The 19,695-nt window shown below is 47.3% G+C and overlaps 1 protein-coding gene across 1 annotated transcript in view; it reads left to right on the top strand.

Moving 5' to 3' along the window:
* Positions 1-19,695, top strand: part of slc35f1 (solute carrier family 35 member F1) — a 522,812-nt gene that overhangs the window by 337,933 nt on the left and 165,184 nt on the right. Inside the window, exon 3 of the mRNA XM_085997332.1 lies at positions 573-700. Within this exon, the coding sequence (XP_085853458.1) occupies positions 573-700 (128 nt within the window). The remainder of the gene's footprint in view (positions 1-572; positions 701-19,695) is intronic.

The following is a 19,695-nucleotide window of genomic DNA, read 5'->3' as shown; positions in this document are numbered from 1 at the left end:
TATAATCTCCTTGCTGGGTGTATTTTTTTTCAATTCTTCCAATGTTCTCTCTTTCTCCTCTTCTCCTGATCATGACTTGCATACTCTCAATCTGCAAACTTAAAATTTGGGTTTGAAAAAGCAAGGACAAATACCCAAAATCAGTGACACTTGATACTGCTGAGTGCCATGAATGTTCAAATATTTTAATATTTTCATTTTGTGCTGTTATTTATATATGTCAGTTTAATCAGTTTAATACTATGATATGCTTCCACAAATCTAAATGCAAAAATATGATAGCAAAGAAAGAGAAAAATTGGCCTCTTTAATATACAAGGATATATTTTCCAACCCCTCGCCCATGGCAAGGTACCTGGTCTGTTGTGAGCATAGACAAGAAAATTGCAGACACCCTGGTTATATTCACACCAACTTCTTTGCTACCATTAATGTTAATGAACAGAGAAAACTATGCCCTCATTTTGCAGGATCAACGCATCCTTACTTTTCAACCAAATACTTTTTAATACAACAATTTCTTCATAGTGACTGGTTGAGCTTGTAACCTGGTCGTCTTTTTTTTTGCACAGGGGAAGAGAATCTGTTGGCAATACTAAAAAGAAGATGGTGGAAGTACATGATCTTGGGAGTAATAGATATAGAAGCCAATTACCTTGCAATAAAGGCTTACCAGTATACAACCCTGACTAGTGTGCAGGTAGGTGCACAAAGATTTGCTATCAACTATACTTCAGCTGAAATATAGACACAGAGTAAAATGTTACTAGATAAACTAATACCTATATTCTTGTTCTAATAGTTTTGTTTGCCTGTAAATGCACTGGGGTTGATTTCTATGTTCACCGCCTGGGCCTAATCTAGCGGGGCAGATTGCACACCCTTTATAGAACCTGACGGATTTTCATTCCATTGACTGAAAATGTGGTGAAGATGTAGACCTACCTTACTGTTCACCGAATCCAAAATGCAAGGTTATTAAAGAAACCATTGTCACAAATTAGATCTTGCTTGCGTAGCTTTCAACTTTGGTGGGCTGACTTTCATGTTGTTAGCACCCCCATGCACCAGTTCATGGGACACAATGGCACAGATAAAAGGATGATGACCTGTCATTCTGGAAACAGGTGGGAACTTCATAATATCATGACAAAGAAGTTACGTAATTATGTCTTTCGCATAATTTTCTGGCCACCATGTCAGCTCATCACCAGGTGCAAATGACTTCTCTAATGGATGTCCAGTTTTGCTGGTGTAAGACTCATTCAGTGCCATTTCTGCACGGATTTTCTTTTCTTTTCTGGCCGGTACTTGGTGTAATTTATATACCCCCAGCAGCTTCAGTGGCACCAAATGGGAATCCCTCTATGTGACATCCTTGGAAGAAAAGGAGGACGAGTAAAGGGATGCCGGGAAGGTCAGGCTGCACAAAAGATACTCTGTGCCTATTCGGCAGTACCCGCTTACCCACATCTGCAGACAGAGGTTACCAGGCCTCAGAGATGATTAATGCATGTAGAGACTCCTGTTCCCAAAGGAAGCTGGAACTGTAGACTTGACGGCAGCACTATGCCTCATTGACCATACAGTTGGATTGTTCTCCAGAAGCACCCCATCCACAGTATGTCATGATTTATGTGGTACTGCATGCCAGGGTGATCATCAGCCAGCACAGCCCGATTGGCCACCCCTGCCAAGATGTCACCAACTTTATTGGTCATACCTACCTGGCAACAATCATAAGGAACTGTCTTCCTAGTGTCCAAGTCAGCAGAAAGTCAGATGTAGATCTGTGCCATCTGCTGCTGGAGCATCTCCACCTACCCTGCAGCATAGGCTGGTACATGAGGTGTGCTCCCCAGTATATTTTTGGGTCCCACACCCAGACAAGACTTTATTTGGCTTTATCCTCAATTCCAAAACAGTACTAGTAGGAGAAATAATTTTGTTTCCTATAGCTTTGCTTTTGCCACTGCACTATTCACAGATCAACTTTTCCCAACTTTTAGTTCTTCTGTTTGACTGGATTGGCTTAGCAACATAGCAGAGTTTGTTCTTCAATGCTGCTGTTTGCTCATTTAAAGAAACCATACGTATTAAGATTTAAACAAATTCTGTAATAACATAAGATCACACTAGGGTTCAAACAATGTGATAACTCGCATAGAATCATAGAAAGTTACAGCACGGAAGGAGGCCATTTCGGCCCATCGTGTCCACGCCGGCCAACAAAGAGCTATCCAGCCTAATCCCACTTCCCAGCTCTTGGTCCGTAGCCCTGCAGGTTAGAGCATCCCAAGTGCACATCCAAGTACTTTTTATATGTGGTTAGGGTTCCTGCCTCTACCACCCTTTCAGGCAGTGAGTTCCAGACCCCCACAACCCTCTGGGTGAAGAAATTTCCCCTCAAATCCCCTCTAAACCTTCCACCAATTACTTTAAATCTGTGCCCCCTGGTTTTTGACCCCTCTGCTAAGGGAAATAGGTCCTTTCTATCCATTTTATCTAGGCCCCTCATAATTTTATACACCTCAATAAGGTCTCCCCTCAGCCTCCTCTGCTCCAAGGAAAACAGTCCCAGCCTATCCAGTCTTTCCTCATAGCTAAGATTCTCTACTCCGGGCAACATCCTTGTACATCTCCTTTATATCCTCTCTAGTGCAATCACATCTTTCCTGTAATGTGGTGACCAGAACTGCACGCAGTATTCTAGCTGAGGCCTAACTAGTGTTTTATACAGTTGAAGCATAACCCCCCTGCTCTTGTATTCTGTGCCACGGCTAATAAAGGCAAGCATTCCGTATGCCTTCTTAACCACCTTATCTACCTGGCCTGCTACCTTCAGGGATCTGTGGACATGCACTCCAAGGTCCCTTTGTTCCTCTACACTACTCAGTGTCCTACCAACCATTTAATGTTTATTCCCTTTCCTTGTTAGCCCTCCCCAAATGCATTACCTCACACTTCTCCGGATTGAATTCCATTTGCCACTGTTCTGCCCACCTGACCAATTTATTGATATCTTCCTGCAGTCTACAGCTTCCTTCTTCAGTATCAACCACACAGCCGATTTTAGAATCATCTGCAAACTTTTTAATCATACCCCCTATATTCAAGTCTAGATCATTGATATATACCACAAAAAGCAAGGGACCTAGTACTGAGCCCTGCAGAACCCCACTGGAAACAGCCTTCCAGTCACAAAAACACCCATCAAGCATTACCCTCTTCTTCCTGTCTCTGAGCCAGTTTTGAATCCAACTTGACACTTTGCCCTGGATCCCATGGGCTTTTAACTTCGTGACCAGTCTGCCATGTGGAATCTTATCAAAAGCCTTGCTAAAGTCCATATACATTACATCAAATACACTACCCTCATCTACCCTCCTTGTTACCTCCTCAAAAAATTCAATCAAGTTTGTCAGACACGACCTTCCCTTAATAAATCCATACTGACTATCCTTGATTAATCCATGTTTATCTAAATGAAGATTTATCCTGTACTTCAGAATTCTTTCCAATAATTTTCCCACCACCGAGCTTAGGCTGACTGGCCTGTAATTAATCGGTCTATCCTTTTCTGCCTTTTTAAACAAGGGTACCACATTAGCAGTCCTCCAGTCCTCCAGCACCACACCTGAAGCCAGAGAGGATTGAAAAATGATGGTCAGGGCCTCTGCAATTTCCTCTTTTGCTTCGTTTAACAGCCTGGGATACATTTCATCCGGGCCTGGGGATTTATCCACTTTTAAAGCTGCTAAACCCCTTAATACTTCCTCTCTCACTATGTTTATTTCATCTAATATTTCACACTCCTCCCCCCCTGATAGCAATGTCTGCTTCGCCCCTCTCCTTTGTGAAAACAGATGAAAAGTATTCATTAAGAACCCTACTGACATCTCCTGCCTCCACACACAGATCTCTAATAGGCCCTACCCTTCCTTTAGTTTTCCTCTTGCTCTTAATATATTTATAAAACATCTTTGGGTTTTCCTTGATTTTACTTGCCAAGAATTTTTCATGCTCTCTCTTTGCTTTCCTAATATCCTTTTTAATTGTACCCCTGTACTTTCTGTACTCCTCTAATAATGTGGATAAATGCGAGGTTATCCACTTTGGTGGCAAAAACAGGAAGGCAGATTATTATCTGAACGGCAATAGATTGGGAAAAGGGGAAGTGCAATGAGATTGGGTGTCCTTGTGCACCAGACGCTGAAGGTAAGCATGCAGGTGCAGCAGGCGGTCAAGAAGACAAATGGTATGTTGGCCTTCATAGCAAGACGATTTGAGTACAGGAGCAAGGATGTCTTGCTGCAGTTGTACAGGGCCTTGGTGAGACCACACCTTGAGTATTGTGTGCAGTTTTGGTCACCTTATCTGAGGAAGGATGTCCTTACTATGGAGGGAGTGCAGCGAAGATTCACCAGACTGATACCTAGGATGGCAGGAATGACGTATGAAGAGAGATTGGGTCGATTGGGCTTGTATTCGCTAGAGTTTAGAAGAATGAGAGGGGATCTCATTGAAACTTATAAAATTCTAACAGGACTGGACAGACTAGATGCAGGAAGGATGTTCCCGATGGCGGGGGAGTCCTGAACCAGGGCTCACAGTCTAAGGATAAGGGGTAAGCCATTTCGGACTGAGATGAGTAGGAATTTCTTCACTCAGAGAGTGGAGAACCTGTGGAATTCTCTACCACAGAAGGCAGTGAGGCCAATTCATTAAATATATTCAAGAAGGAGTTAGATATATTTCTTAAGGCTAAAGGGATCAAGGGATATGGGGAGAAAGCAGGGACAGGGTACTGAATTTGGATGATCAGCCATGATCTCATTAAATGGCGGAACAGGCTCGAGGGGCCGAATGGCCTACTCTTGCTCCTATTTTCTATGTTTCTATAATTCTGGAGTATTTAGCCCTCGGTATCTGTCATATGCCTCCCATTTTTTCTTTATCCTACCCTGTATGTCTCTAGACATCCAGGGGGCTCTAGATTTGTTAGTCCCAACTTTTTTCTTTAAGGGCACATATTTGGTCTGAGCCCTCCAGATCTCCTCCTTGAATGCCTCCCACTACTCTGACACTGATTTACCTTCAAATAGCTGTTTCCAGTCCACGATGGCTAAATCCCCTCTGAGCTTAGTAAAATTTGCTTTTCCCCAATTTAGAATTTTTATTCCTGGTCTATTCTTGTCCTTTTCCATAACTACTTTAAATCTAACAGAATTATGGTCACTAGCACCAAAATGCCCCCTCACTGATACACCTTCTACCTACCCAGCTTCATTCCCTAAAACTAAGTCTAGAACCGCCCCCTCCCTTGTTGGGCTTGCTACATTCTGGCTAAAAAGGTTCTCCTGGATGCATTTTAGGAATTCCGCACCCTCTATACCCTTCACACTAATTTTATCCCAGTTAATATTGGGGTAGTTGAAATCCCCTCCTATTACTGCCCTATAGTTTTTGCACTTCTCAGAAATTTGTCTACATATTTGTTCTTCTATCTCCTTCTCACTGTTTGGGGGTCTGTAGTACACTTCCAGCAGTGTGATCGCTCCTTTTTTGTTTTTCAATTCGATCCATATGGCCTCGTTTGATGATCCCTCCAACATATCATCCCTCCTCACAGCTGCAATAGTTTCTTTAATCAATACCCCCTCCCTTTTTACCTCCCTCTCTATCCCGTCTGAAAATCCTGTAACCAGGAATGTTGAGCTGCCATACCTGCCCCTCTTTCAGCCACGTCTCTGTAATAGCTATAATAATATATAATAGTCCCAAGTATCTACCTGTGCCCTCAGCTCATCTGCCTTGTTCGCTATACTCCTTGCATTGAAGTATATTCCATTTAGTACAGGCAAACCTCCTTGTTGACTACAGGAAACTTTGTGCTATCCGGCACCGACGGGACCGAGCTGTTGCCGTTCCCTCAAAACTGCCGGACACTCCAGCGCTAATGTTGAAAGATATGGAAGCTTCTGAGCTCCGTACCTGTCAACAAACCCTGTTGCTTAGTCCAAGCGTCTCTGTAGCTTAGCAACAGCTTCAGCAGACCTTGCAGAGCTTGACTGTTGAGGAAAAAAGCAACGAGAAAAAAAAACCTAACGAAAACGGCACCTGATTCTTGCCGGTGGCTCGAACATTCCGGACAGTTAGCCTCCGGATAACACAAAGTTTCCTGTACTACCTAGCCCTTGATTCCTCTGTCCTTCCAATTTACTTTCTATGTTTTTGTTTTCCAATTCCAGTTTTTCTTCCTTCCCTATTGACTATACGTAGGTTCCCATCCCCCTACCAATCTAGCTTAAACCCCCCCCAACAGCACTAGCAAACCCTCCCGCGAGGATATTGGTCCCGTTCCTGTATGTCCCAGTTGTTGTTATTACCATGGTACAATTATAGTTGTGTGAAGAGCAATAAGAGGATAGATAGGTCCATTGGCATGATAGCTATGGAATAGCAATATAGTAACTAAAGCTGATAACTGAAGCCCCGATTTTAACTTGGGGTGGGCGGTGTGTAGGGCGGGAGGGAAACCCCTGCGGTGAGTTGAACGCGAGGACTGGGCCATTTTAACTCTTGCATCTCATTAACATGTAGTAAAGCTGTCTCCCACCCAAAACCGCAGGGAGTGACGCCATGGGCGGGAGCAGGAACTGGGAGGGAGAGATGAGGCTGCAAGTGGGGGGTCCAAGAATTCCCATTCCTTCTGTCCCACAAGGAATCCTCAGAAAAGGTAAATTAAAATACTTACCTTGGCCTCTTCTGGCCACTCCACTGACTCCCGCCACTTTTGGCTGTGGATTTCAGCCCCATGCAGCCCTCCAGAATTTTTGAGTTAAGTTGTGTCACAACGACGATGACATCATCAAGTAGGCCCTCCTGCCTGGGCTGGCCGGCCCTCCCCTGCCTGTTTTAAGTCGGCAAGGGGCGGGAATGCATCAGGAATGCAGCAGGAACCCTCACTCCCTGTTCACACTGGGAGGGCTGCATTAAAATTCAAGCTTAGTCACTATACAGATATACTTCATCTGAATTAGTGGAAAAATGTATCACCATTAGTTTCCATTGGGTAAAATCACTTTGTGTAATATTAGTGTACAAATGGGCATTTGCGTATTCATATGAAATTCCTCTGACTGCTAGTTAATGGAAGAAGTAACCTGCTGCTTTTTAAAAAATGAATTAATGCTTCTGTTAAAATTTAAATACAGGAGTTGTGGTGAAGGGAGTGGGGGGTGCCCAAGAGTCCAGGGTTAGAGTTCTTGGAAGGTTGTAGGGCTGGAGGAGGTTACAGAGATAGGGAGGGGCGAGGCCATGGAGGGATTTGACACTATTCTGGAAATGTCAGTTGGCAAGATTGCAAGCCGTAATGCTATTTAAAAAGGTACTTTACTACAGTTTTTTCCTACGTCATTTCTATTATGATGATTTCTATCTGTTAATTTATAAGCACTAATTTATCACTTCACTAATTTAAAGTTTGTCATATGATAAACAAATTGTTTCAGCTACAGGGTTCGTTTTGAAATTGACAGCTATTCGTCAATGTCATTAAAAACTTTAAAAAAAGGAGAGTTTGGATTCAATCAGATCCTCAGAGGCTTTTAAATTCTAATCCTGCACATCTACCCTGAATTTTATGGCTGATTAATGCAAGTCACAAAACGGAATTCTGTTCCACTACCTCAATAAATGTTTTAAAACTCTGAGGCTTAATGACTTATTGGGCAAAAGCATCGAGCAGTGTAGCACTTAGCCATGCAGAGCAGATGGTCCAGGGTTTGATCCCTAGTCTGTGCTGTTCGCTGATCTCAGCCAGGGAAACAATTGGAAGGCTATATTTGACCTCGGCACCACTTGACTTTGACTTGGAGTACTACTCCTAACCGTATTCCAATGCCCTCTGCTGAAAGTGCCTGTATGTGGCTGTCAGATGAGAAAAGTACCAGGCTCGGCAGTGATGCCCTGCATGATAAAATAAACTTCTCGGCACTAGCTGTCTGTGCTCGCATCAAGAATGGTCGTTTGTTACAGAGATGTCTATGGAATTGTTCCCCAGCAAGAGTCAACACATCAGGGAGAGGAGCAGAGAAAATTGGGGAACAAATTAAAACATGGAAGCAAAGTGCAATTTATCAGATTTCTCCTAACTCTCCATAACCTGCAAACTATCCAAAGGCTGGAAATTTACCTGCTTTAAAATATCACAGAGAAGATTGGGGTCACGTTATGCAATTTTAAATTTTTAATGCCCCCCCCCGCCTCTCTCCTACCCATCGTGGAGGGGGGTTAATATTAATCCCCATAACTCTATAGCACCAGTTATGTATCGCTTGCCTTTCAATAATTTCACTCCTATTCACTGCCGTATCCCAGTGAATATTTAGAAGTACAAGGCCAACAAATCGGTTTTCACTGGTTGAGTTGTGGAACAGACTAGCTCTGGAAGAACAGCCGTTGTTTCTGTGTTCTATCAAGTGATCTAAGACACGTTCTTTTGAAAGAAGGAGTGGTCCAATAAAAAAGCTTAGAAATTAAAGGGGGCGCTTTAACAACCCCCTCCCCCCACCTACACCACTGGTCCTCATGTGACTTTATCTCATCGCAGTGTAAAACCTATCATTTTAATAGTGGACTTTCACTGTTGTTGGGAAAGTTAGGATTACTCCAGTAACCATCCAGCAAGAGAAAGTAAGAGAAATGTTGTGAATTCATACCATAATCGACAGACTCAGAAGATTGTCATCTTCAGGAGGTGGCGGGGGGGGGGGGGGCGGTGGTGGGGGGCTGCGGCGGGCAAGAGATCTCAATCTTACATGTGAGGCCTATACCAAATGTCGAAGAATTGGTAGTCCTGTAGAAATTAAGTTGATGTGCATGTATCTGTCTTAAAAATCTGGTTGTAAGGAAGCTAGTTCATTCCTTGTATGCTGCATAACAATGATGAAGGAGGGCGAGTGTCTGACACTATAGAAATGAAGTATAAAATGATAGAGATGGAATGTGAGAGACACTAAACAAGATCGGCAGAAATGGACTTGCTCTCAATTGCACTAATACAATATTTTGTTTGAAGGGGATGGTATTTTCCATGTAATTCCTTCTGTTTGATGAAAGTTACAGTGTTGACCAGATAGTACCTCCAACATAAGGTCAGAATTGGGGCTGTTCGCTGATGATTGCACAGTGTTCAATTCCATTCGCAGTTCCTCAGATAATGAAGCAGTCTTTGCCCGCATGCAGCAAGACCTGGACAACATCCAGTCTTGGGCGGATAAGTGGCAAGTAACATTCATGCCACACAAGTGCCCAGGCAATAACCATCTCCAACAAGACAGAGTCTAACCATGCCCCCATGGCATTCAACGGCATTACCATTGCTGAATCCCCCACCATCAGCATCCTTGGGGGGTCACCATTGACCAGAAACTTAACTGGACCAGCCACATAAATAATTTGACTACAAGAGCAGGTTAGAGGCTGGGCATTCTGCGGTAAGTGACTCACTTCCTCACTCCCCAAAACCATTCCACCATCTACAAGGTACAAGTCAGGAGTGTGATGGCATATCCTCCACTTGCCTGCCAAAGCAGCCCACTTAATTGGCATCACATCCATCACCTTAAACATTCACTCCCTCCACCACCGGTGCCATATGGCTGCAGTGTGTACCATCTACAAGATGCACTACAGCAACTTGCCAAGGCTTCTTCGACAGCACCTCTCAAACCCACGACCTCTACCACCTAGAGGGACAAAGGCAGCAAGCGCATGGGAACACCATCACCTCCAAGTTCCCCTCCAAGTCACACACCATCCTGACTTGGAAATATATTGTCGTTCCATCATCGTCGCTGGGTCAAATTCGTGAAACTCCCTCCCTAACAGCACTGTGAAAGTACCTTCACCAGACGGACTGCAGCAGTTCGAGAAGGCGGTTCACCACTACCTTCGCAAGGGCAATTTGGGATGGTCAATAAATGTTCGAATCCGGCCTCGGGTGACTGTCTGTGTGGAGTTTGCACATTCTCCCCGTGTTTGCGTGGGTTTTCTCCGGGTGCTCCGGTTTCCTCCCACAGTCCAAAGATGTGCGGGTTAGGATGATTGGCTATGATAAATTGACCCTTAGTGTTAGGGGGATTAAATACGTGGGGTTACGGGGATCGGGTGGGATATGTGTCGGTGCAGGCTCGATGGGCCGAAATGGCCTCTATCTGCACTGTGGGGTTTCTGTGATTCTGTGATTCTGTGAAATGCTGGCCTTGCCAGCAATGCCCACATCCCATGAATGAATAAAAAATAATTAATGTTGAGAGAAGATTCTTGTTAGTATGCAGAGTGCCAACAAGACTTTGAATAATTATATATTCAAGGATTGTACAGCTTCTGTTGGCTGATATCTGCATGGCGACGTGCACCCACATTCTCACATTTCCTGTTTTTGTTATAATTTCCTAAACCACAGATCAAGACTTTTTGTTTGAAGCAGGATTTTTAGTGAACACTGTTCCTTTTACTAGTTTCCATTTGACATTACTCATTTTTAGAATATTAATGTGTGATCATGCCTCATCTTGTTCCTGTCAACATAACTTGGACAATAGACTATTATCACTGAATGCAGCCAAACGGATGTTTTTTTTTGACAGAGCTTTTAATTAGGAATTTTGCATGTTGCTGCTAAATCTGTTGTTACTTCATTACCATTATTCACACCCAGAAGCAATATTGTAATTAATTACTAAGCGGTACATTTTTTTCTTTAAGATAACATTTTTACTCAATTATTCGGAATTAATTCATAAATGTAGAGGGAATGTGTAAATGCTGCATTGTAGGAAATTATTTGCATTGTTGTTTGAGCGAGCTGAATTTATTTTTCTACTTTTTTCAGTGTGCAATCGACCTCCTTGTTTCCCGCTCTCCTTTCAGTCCATCTTGACATTCTCTTTATAGCGTTGATGCTATGATCGGCCGCTATCAGCACAGACTGGCACTCGCAGCGAGTGCAGGATGACAAGTCACGGGCCCCCATTCTATGATTTACAATCCTTTAAAATGAATGGTTGGGAAATTACAGGCTATGGGCCTTGAATTCTTAACCTTTGCTCCCTGTAAGCTGGAGCTACTGATGTTAGAATAGGCTCTTTTGCTTTTCCAGATACCAAACAGATTTTTTATTGTCTTTTTTTATTTTCCTTACCTTAACTTTTGTAATTTTCTATTCTTAGTCTTGCTTCTCTTTCTATGAATTATGCTTTCTTTCCTGTTTATAGGCCAGTATCGCGCACACCCCCGAGAACAAATAAATAAGTCTATTGCCTGTAACTTAACACTGTGGCCTAGAAATTGGGTTGTGGGCTCGCCAGTGCTGTAGCGCCAGAAATTTTGCGCCAGCGTTAATGCGGCAGCGCCCGACGAAAATTCGGTTGCGCCGGCCCCAGACGGCGGCGGGCGCTAAAGGAGGGTTTTAGCGCCTGAAAATGGGCGTTGAATTGGGTTTCCCGGCGCTAATCCCCCGCTGCGGCACCCGATGCGGTGCGGCAGGCTGGGGAACTGCAGGCCTCCTCCTTCTGTTAAGGAGGGGCTGCCTGCAGCCGACAACTGTCCGGCGGATTCCCCCGACATCTGAGCCCGGCACCTCGGGGAAGTGCCGGGCTCGCAGCACACACTCATCAGGGCCGCGGGGGGGGTGATGCAGGAGTCCGGGAAGGGAGGTGTGGGCAGGCGGCCGCCGGGAACGCGGCCGGCCGCCGCTCCACCTTTATGCGCCGGCGCAAAGGCGTGTAAGAACACTTTTCGCATTCGTTAGTTGCGCCTGCCACGGGCGAGGCGGGCGCAACTGAATTTGGGCTTGGGGCTGGGTTACCACGGCAACCGGGACGCTGCGCACACCGATGACGTCATCGGTGCCGGCGCAGCGCTACCGGCTAACGCCGATGGTAAGGCCCAAGTCAATTTGCAAAACGGCTATAAGTCCGGCGCAAGGCCCTCTAGCGCCACTAATTGGGCGCTAAGCCCACTCAATTTCTAAGCCTGTCTCTTTTTAGTATGGTCCTGGATTTCCTTCTTTGCTCTTTAAATTTCTTCCTTTTTGCCTTCCTCTTGAATGCCCGAATGTGTCAGTTCAGAATAAGCTACCATTTAATGAACTGAACACAAGTTTTTCAAAGGGAAACTGGACAGCTTTTTATTGCTGGATTGATAGCTCAGCGTGTTTTAAGTGAACCACTACATATTTTACACAATATCAAATATGTATGCAGATTAATATTCAATTATGTCCCTTTGTGTACAGCAGAGAAACAGGCCATTCATCCCAGGAGTTCTATGTCGGTGTTTATGCTCCACACGAGCCTCCTCCCACCTTACTTCATCTCACCCCATCAACATATCCTTCTATACCTTTCTCCCTCATGTACATATCTAGCTTCCTTTTAAATACATCTATGCTATTTGCCTCAACTATTCCTTATGGTAGCGAGTTCCACATTGTAAACACTCTCTGGGTAAAGAAATTTCTCCTGAATTCTTTATTGGATTTAATAATGACTATCTTATATTTATGGCCCCTAATTTTGGACTCCCCCTCAAGTGGATGTATTTTCTCTCCATCTACCCTATCAAACTCCTTCATAATTTAAAAACCTCTAACAGGTCACCTCTCAGTCTTTTCTTTTCTGGAGAAAAGAGCCCCAGCCTGTTCAATCTTTCCTGATAGTTATAACCTCTCAGTTCTGGTATCATCATTGTAATTCCTTTTTGCACTGTCTGCAGTGCATCTTTATCCTTTTTGTAATACGGAGACCAGAACTGTGCACTGTACTCCAAGTGTGGTCTAACCAAGGTTCGATATCAATATAACATAACTTCTCTGCTTTTGAATTCTATTTCTCTAGAAATGAACCTCAATATTTTGTTTGTACTTTTTATGTGTTACTACTTTTCATGATTTGTGAATCTGTACCCCAGATCCCTTTGTGCCTCTACTCTATTTAGACTCTTATTTTCCAAGGTGTAGGTGGTCTCCTTATTCCTCCTACCAAAATGCACTACCTCACAGTTATCTTTTTAAAAATTCATTAGCCAATTACACACCCATTCTGCACGTTTCATAGAGTCGTAGGGCTAAAAATTGAGTAGCGCCCCCATGCCGGAAATTGAGTGGTTGTGCCCCAAGAGGGAAGCGGGGCGTTGCTGGAAGCGCCCTGCATCCCTCTTGGGGCGCTGCAAGTCAATAGCGCGGCACTATGTGCCGCAGCGCCACCCGCGGCGGCACGTCGTGCTGCGGTATTGCAGGCCTTCCTCCCCTTAAAGGGAAAGGGCCTTGCGCAGCGCGATCCAGAGCCCAGCTGGGCCCCCGGGGATCGGGAATGCTGGCAAAAAAGCCCGGCACTCAAGAAAAGTGCCAGGCTCTTGGAGCAGAGCTGGTACTCTGCGGGTGGGGAGGCGGCAGTTCAGGAGGCCGGGGAGGGGAGCGCAGGCAGGTGCTGGCAGGCAGCCAGCAACAAAAATGGCCGCCCCACACCGCGCCTTTAAATAGCCCCTCCCTGGCTGCAGGTCGCCCCCCTGACCCCGTCGTACATAGCGTCTGGCGGTAAGTCAGGGGGCGCACCCAAAGATTGCGGCCGGGGCGCGAGCGATGCGCTGCGTATGGCAATGATGTCATCGCCGGTGGCGCAGCACTGCGGGGCGCTACCAGTTAGCGCTGCCGCTAACCCACCCGCTGAACTTTGCAGTAGGTGTGGGTGGCGCCGCGCCCAGGCACTAGTTGCTTTGCGACCCTTTAGCGCCCTCTTAGGGAGGCGTAAAGCAACCCAATGTTTCCCCCACAGAGTCATAACGACACAGAAGGGGGTAATTCGGCCCATCGAGTCCATGCCGGCTCTCTGTAGAGCAATCCAGTCAGTCCCATTCCCCCGCTCTATCCCTGTAGCCCTGCAAGTGTTTTTGTTAACGTCTACTTGTATTTTTACTAGTTTGATCATTGAATGGCTCCTCTTTCCTAAGATTCTCATCTTCTCACCTCAAGCCACTTTTACAGCACCAGATCTGTCAGACAGAAATCTAATTATAATCACTATCACAAATCAGGATATTCAACAATTCTTGTGATTGTGGTGATCTGCTGAATTGGAACTGCAACCTTGCTTCTGAAATGCATTTTAAATATGACACACACATATAAAATGCATTCCTGAAGCAAAGTTGCTGTCCCTGTTCATCATTATCAACCTATATTACATTTCATGTTTGGCTCTTGAATATCCAAATTTTCTCTTGGGGTGAAAGAGTTGGCAAAGCAAAATAAAAGGGTACAGTTAGATCAATTGATTGAAAGCGGCCAGGCTGAACAGAAGCAATGGAGGAATCTATTAGACAGATCAACAATGAAACTATTTGCAATTGCGACATCCTATTCAACTTCAAGCTAAGTTTCTGACCCCATATCCTCTCCATCACAAAGATTGCCTACTTGCACCTCTGTTACATCGCACACCTCCACCCTTACTTCTGTCCCTACCTCAGACAATCTGCTGTTGAAACCTAACTTTGTCACCTTCAGGCTCAACTATTTCAAAAGTATCCTGACCGGCTTCCCATCCTCCACCCTCCATAAATTTCAGCTCATCGAAAACTATTCTGCCGTATCCTATCTTGCACCAAATCCTGCTTAACTATAACCCTGTCCTTATTGACCTATATTGGCTTCCTGGCTCCCCAATACCACCAATTTTAAATTCTCATCCTCATAATTGATTCTTTTTATTGTCTCACCCCTCCCTCTCTCTCTGTAACCTTCTCCAGCTCCACAACTCCTCCCTCCCCCCGCCCAAACTTTTTGTTTCTCTGACTCTGTCCTTTTTTGTAACCCCTCTTTGCCCCACCATTGGCGGTTGTACTTTCAGCTGCCTGGGCCCCATACTCTTAAGCCTAAGCTCCTTGGCCTGTGCCTGCAGGTCCGATGGAGCTAGGTTGATGAGGTGAGATGGGGCATTCCAGCTGTCTGCCTCATTTCCCCGTTCAACCTCATGCTGCCTACTCCAAGGCATGGACCCTCGAGAACGCGCGGCTCTGTGGAGGTCCTGGAGCCGGGCTGAAGAATTAAGGGAGGTCAGAGTTTTAAACCCCCCCCGCAGAATGGTTAAGTCAAATTGTGACCTTAAATCAGCATCCAAAAAGCTTTGCTCCCTGAATTCTGAAGCACAGCCAGGAAGGCCTGCAGCAGTGCCTCATTTTCCTGCCCCTTCTGTTGGTTCCAAACTCCGCTAGGAGACAGGCCTGCATTGAGGGTGCCCTCAGGTCATGTATAAGGTTTGGAATAGGAAATCCTGGTGATGATGGGCTGGACAGGGGGAACACACTTCGGCCGTGATTTCGCAAGTCCGGTGCGGCCGGAGCAGACAGCGGCCTCAAATTCCGCACCCGTCTTCATCCCGCCTCCTCCAAATGATTTTGCCCTGATTGGGCTTGTTAAGCCCGCCCTGCGAGGTTCCCAGCCAATTAAAAGGAAGTGGGTCTGATGATGTCATTTGATGACGCGTCGTCAGCCGGTTTTCTTAAATGGGCTCATTTTGACAGTTGTTCTGTCAGTGTTCTACAGCATTGAGGTGCTGCAAACACTGACAATCACCGCACAGAGGTGCATGGTGTGATGAAATATATGCCTTCATCAGCCCCTGTGTTTTACCTGCATTGTATTGTGTGTACCGCCCCCTTTTTCCTATTGTGTGTATTGGCTCCGCCCCTGTCTTTTGTCATATAAAGGTCTCAAGAGCTGTATGAGTCATTCCTGCCAGACGAATCCGATGTGGAAAGACATGCAATGTTCTTAGTGATTAAAAGCCTTCAGTTGAATCCTTTAATTCCTTGTCTTTGAGTTATTGATGGCACATCAATTTTAATCACTAAAACACCAAGATGGATCGACTCCTGAAACCAGAGCGCTTGGATCTGGACCCCCATGCCTCAGACGCAGCCACACAGTTCGGACACTGGTTCCAATGCTTCGAATTTTTCATCGAAAGCTCAGCCACCGCCATCGCAGCCGCGACCGCCACCGGAGACGTGAAACTGTGAATCCTGCGAAACTGGGTGAGTCATCGGGTCTCCCCTCTCATCCGAGATGCCACCAGCTACGGGGATGCCTGCACCATTCTGAAGGCCCACTACGTGCGGCCAATAAACGAGGTGTACGCCAGGCATCTTCTGACTACTCGCACGCAACGGCATGGTAAGTCACTAGAGGACTTCATGCTAAGCCTAAAAGTACTGGGCAGAGACTGTAACTGTAAGGCCGTGTCTGCCATCGTGTACACGGAGGAGCTGATCCGAGACTCCTTTATTGCGGGCCTCAGTTCAAATTACATTCGGCAGAAACTGTTTGAAAAGGAGGGACTGGACTTAAAACAGGCTATGGGCATAGCGCGATCGCTGGATATGGCCCAGAGGAACTCTGAATCCTGTTCCTCAGGCCACTACACCCACTCCGCCTCGTGCGCGCTGTGGGGGCCACCATCTTGGAAGCCATCTTCACCTCCCAGGTCTCAGGCCAGCCCAGCACCATCGGAGCCCCAGCCTCCACCCAGGAGCCCCACTACTGCCGCGATGCATCGGGGCCCGAAATGCTACTTCTGCGGCCAGGACAAACACTCCAGGCATCTGTGCCCAGCGAAGGGCACCACCTGTTTTAAATGCGGGAAGAAAGGACATTTCAGCAAAGTCTGCAGAGGGAACCCCGCCTCCAACTCCGCCACCGCCGCGTGCGCGCCGTGGGGGCGGCCATCTTGGACGCCATCTTGTCCACCCTCATGGAGTCCACCATCTTGTCCCGACTACACGGACCTCCAGGACCCACTGGTGGCCTTGATCACGGTGGATCAATCCAGGCCGCATCCGTTGTCTCGATCGATGATGGACATAGAGGTAAACGGGAACAAGGTTAAATGCTTGATTGACTGCGGGAGCACCGAAAGCTTTATTCATCCTAGCCTGGTAAAACGACTTTCACTAACGATAGTCCCTACACAGGGCAAAATCGCCATGGCTGATAAGACCCATACCTCAAAAATTACAGGTTTCTGCGCGGTTATGTTGTCGGTAAAAGGCACTGATTACAGAGATTTTAAACTATTGATAATGCCAGATCTCTGTGTGAGCGTGATCTTGGGTCTGGACTTCCAGTGCCACCACCAAAGTATCACGCTCACCTACGGTGGGTCCCAGCCGCCCCTCACAGTGTGCGGTCTGGCTACCCTGAAGGTCAAGCCGCCCTCTCTGTTCGCCAACCTCGCACCCAACTGTCGACCCATAGCGACCAAGAGTAGGCGGTACAGCTGGGAGGACAGACGGTTCATTGCGTCGGAAGTAGAAAGACTCAAGCGGGAGGGTATCATTGAATGCAGTACCAGCCCGTGGCGCGCCCAGGTAGTAGTAGCTAAGGGTAGCGAAAAGAAGCGGATGGTGATAGATTATAGCCAGACGGTTAATCTATACACCCAGCTAGACGCCTACCCTCTGCCCCGCATAGCGGATATGGTTAACCAAATCGCGCAATACCGGGTGTTTTCCACCATCGACCTAAAATCGGCATACCACCAGCTCCCCATTAGGCCGGAGGACCGTCCATACACCGCCTTCGAGGCGAACGGATGCCTCTACCACTTCCTCAGAGTCCCCTTTGGGGTAACGAATGGGGTCTCGGTCTTCCAGCGGAAGATGGACCGCCTGGTCGATGAGAACCAGTTAACAGCCACCTATCCATACCTAGACAACGTCACCATCTGCGGCCACGACCAGCAAGACCACGACTCGAACCTCGCGAGATTTCTGAAAACTGCCCTCAGACTCAATCTCACCTACAACGAGGATAAGTGTGTCTTTAGCACCACGCGCCTCTGTATCCTGGGCTGCGTGGTGGAAAACGGGGAAATCGGTCCAGACCCCGACCGATTGCGCCCCCTACGGGAGCTACCCCTACCAAACACTCCCAAGACCCTGAAAAGGTGCCTGGGGTTTTTCTCCTATTACGCCCAATGGGTCCCCAATTATTCCGACAAGGCCCGTCCCCTCCTGAAATCAACGTCCTTCCCGCTCACGGCCGAGGCCCACGCCGCCTTCAACAGCATTAAACACGACATTGAGAAGGCCGCGCTGCAGGCAGTGGACGAAAACATCCCTTTCCAGGTCGAAAGCGATGCGTCCGACTTTGCTTTAGCAGCCACCCTCAACCAGGATGGGTGGCCCGTAGCCTTTTTCTCAAGAACCCTCCAAGGGCCCGAGATCAGGCACTCCTCGGTAGAGAAGGAGGCCCAGGCCATAGTGGAGGCAGTGCGGCACTGGAGGCACTACCTAGCCGGCAAACGCTTCACCCTGCTTACCGACCAGCGGTCGGTAGCCCTCATGTTTAACAACAAACAGAGGGGGAAGATCAAGAACGACAAAATTCTCAGGTGGCGGATCGAACTCTCCACGTTTGAGTACGACACAATATATAGGCCGGGGGCCCTCAATGAATCCCCCGACGCCCTATCACGAGGGATGTGTGCCAGCATCCAGGGGGACAGGCTACAGGGCCTCCACAATGGCCTCTGCCACCCGGGGGTCACCCGGCTATTCCACTTTATAAAATCCCGTAACCTGCCCTATTCCATCGAGGAGGTCCGGTCTATGACCGGGGACTGCCGCACCTGTGCGGAATGCAAGCCCCGTTTTTTCAGGCCCGACCGAGCCCACCTGATCAAAGCTACACGGCCATTCGAGCGCCTGAGCTTAGATTTCAAGGGACCACTCCCCTCCACCGACCGCAATGTGTACTTTCTCAACATTGTGGACGAGTACTCCCGCTTCCCATTCGCCTACCCCTGCCCAGACATGACCAGTGCCACGGTCATCAAGTGCCTCGGCAGCCTGTTTTGCACGTTCGGCATGCCTAACTACATCCACACTGACAGGGGGGCGTCGTTCATGAGCGACGAACTGCGCCAATACCTGCTGTCGAAGGGGATAGCCACGAGTCGGACCACTAGTTATAACCCCCGGGGTAATGGGCAAGTGGAGAGGGAGAACGCGATGGTGTGGAAGGCGGTCACCTTAGCACTAAGGTCTAAAGGCCTCCCTACCTCCCGCTGGCAAGAGGTCCTCCCAGACGTACTCCACTCGATAAGGTCGCTACTGTATACTGCTACTAACGCCACTCCTCACGAGAAGATGTTTGTTTTTCCCCGCAAATCAACCTCAGGAGTGTCCCTACCTTCGTGGCTCTCCACCCCAGGGACAGTCCTATTACGGAAGCACGTGAGGGGCCACAAAATGGATCCCCTCGTGGAGGCAGTACACCTACTCCACGCAAACCCACAGTACGCGTACATCAAGCACGCCAACGGGCGTGAGGACACCGTGTCCATAAAGGACCTCGCCTCGGCAGGAAGCGACAACGACCCATCCTCACCACCCCCAGAAGAACCTCCACCATCCCCAGAGGTATCCTCACCACCCCCAGAAGTACCTGCAACACCCCCAGCACAGGGGTATGCCCAGGAGGGCTCCCGGTCGGAACCCGAGGTACTGTTGCGACGTTCAGGAAGGACTATCACACCCCCGGACAGACTAAATCTGTAGAAGGGGTGAATGTGATGAAATATATGCCTTCATCAGCCCCTGGCCTAGAAATTGAGTTTGCGCTGCGCC

Source organism: Somniosus microcephalus, chromosome 9 (genome assembly GCF_052327205.1).
Source record: "Somniosus microcephalus isolate GS21.2 chromosome 9, FLI_Smic_1.0, whole genome shotgun sequence".
In the NCBI taxonomy this organism is placed as follows: domain Eukaryota; kingdom Metazoa; phylum Chordata; class Chondrichthyes; order Squaliformes; family Somniosidae; genus Somniosus; species Somniosus microcephalus.
The sequence above is the reverse complement of the archived record's forward strand: the minus strand, read 5'-3'. Positions and strand labels throughout refer to the sequence as shown.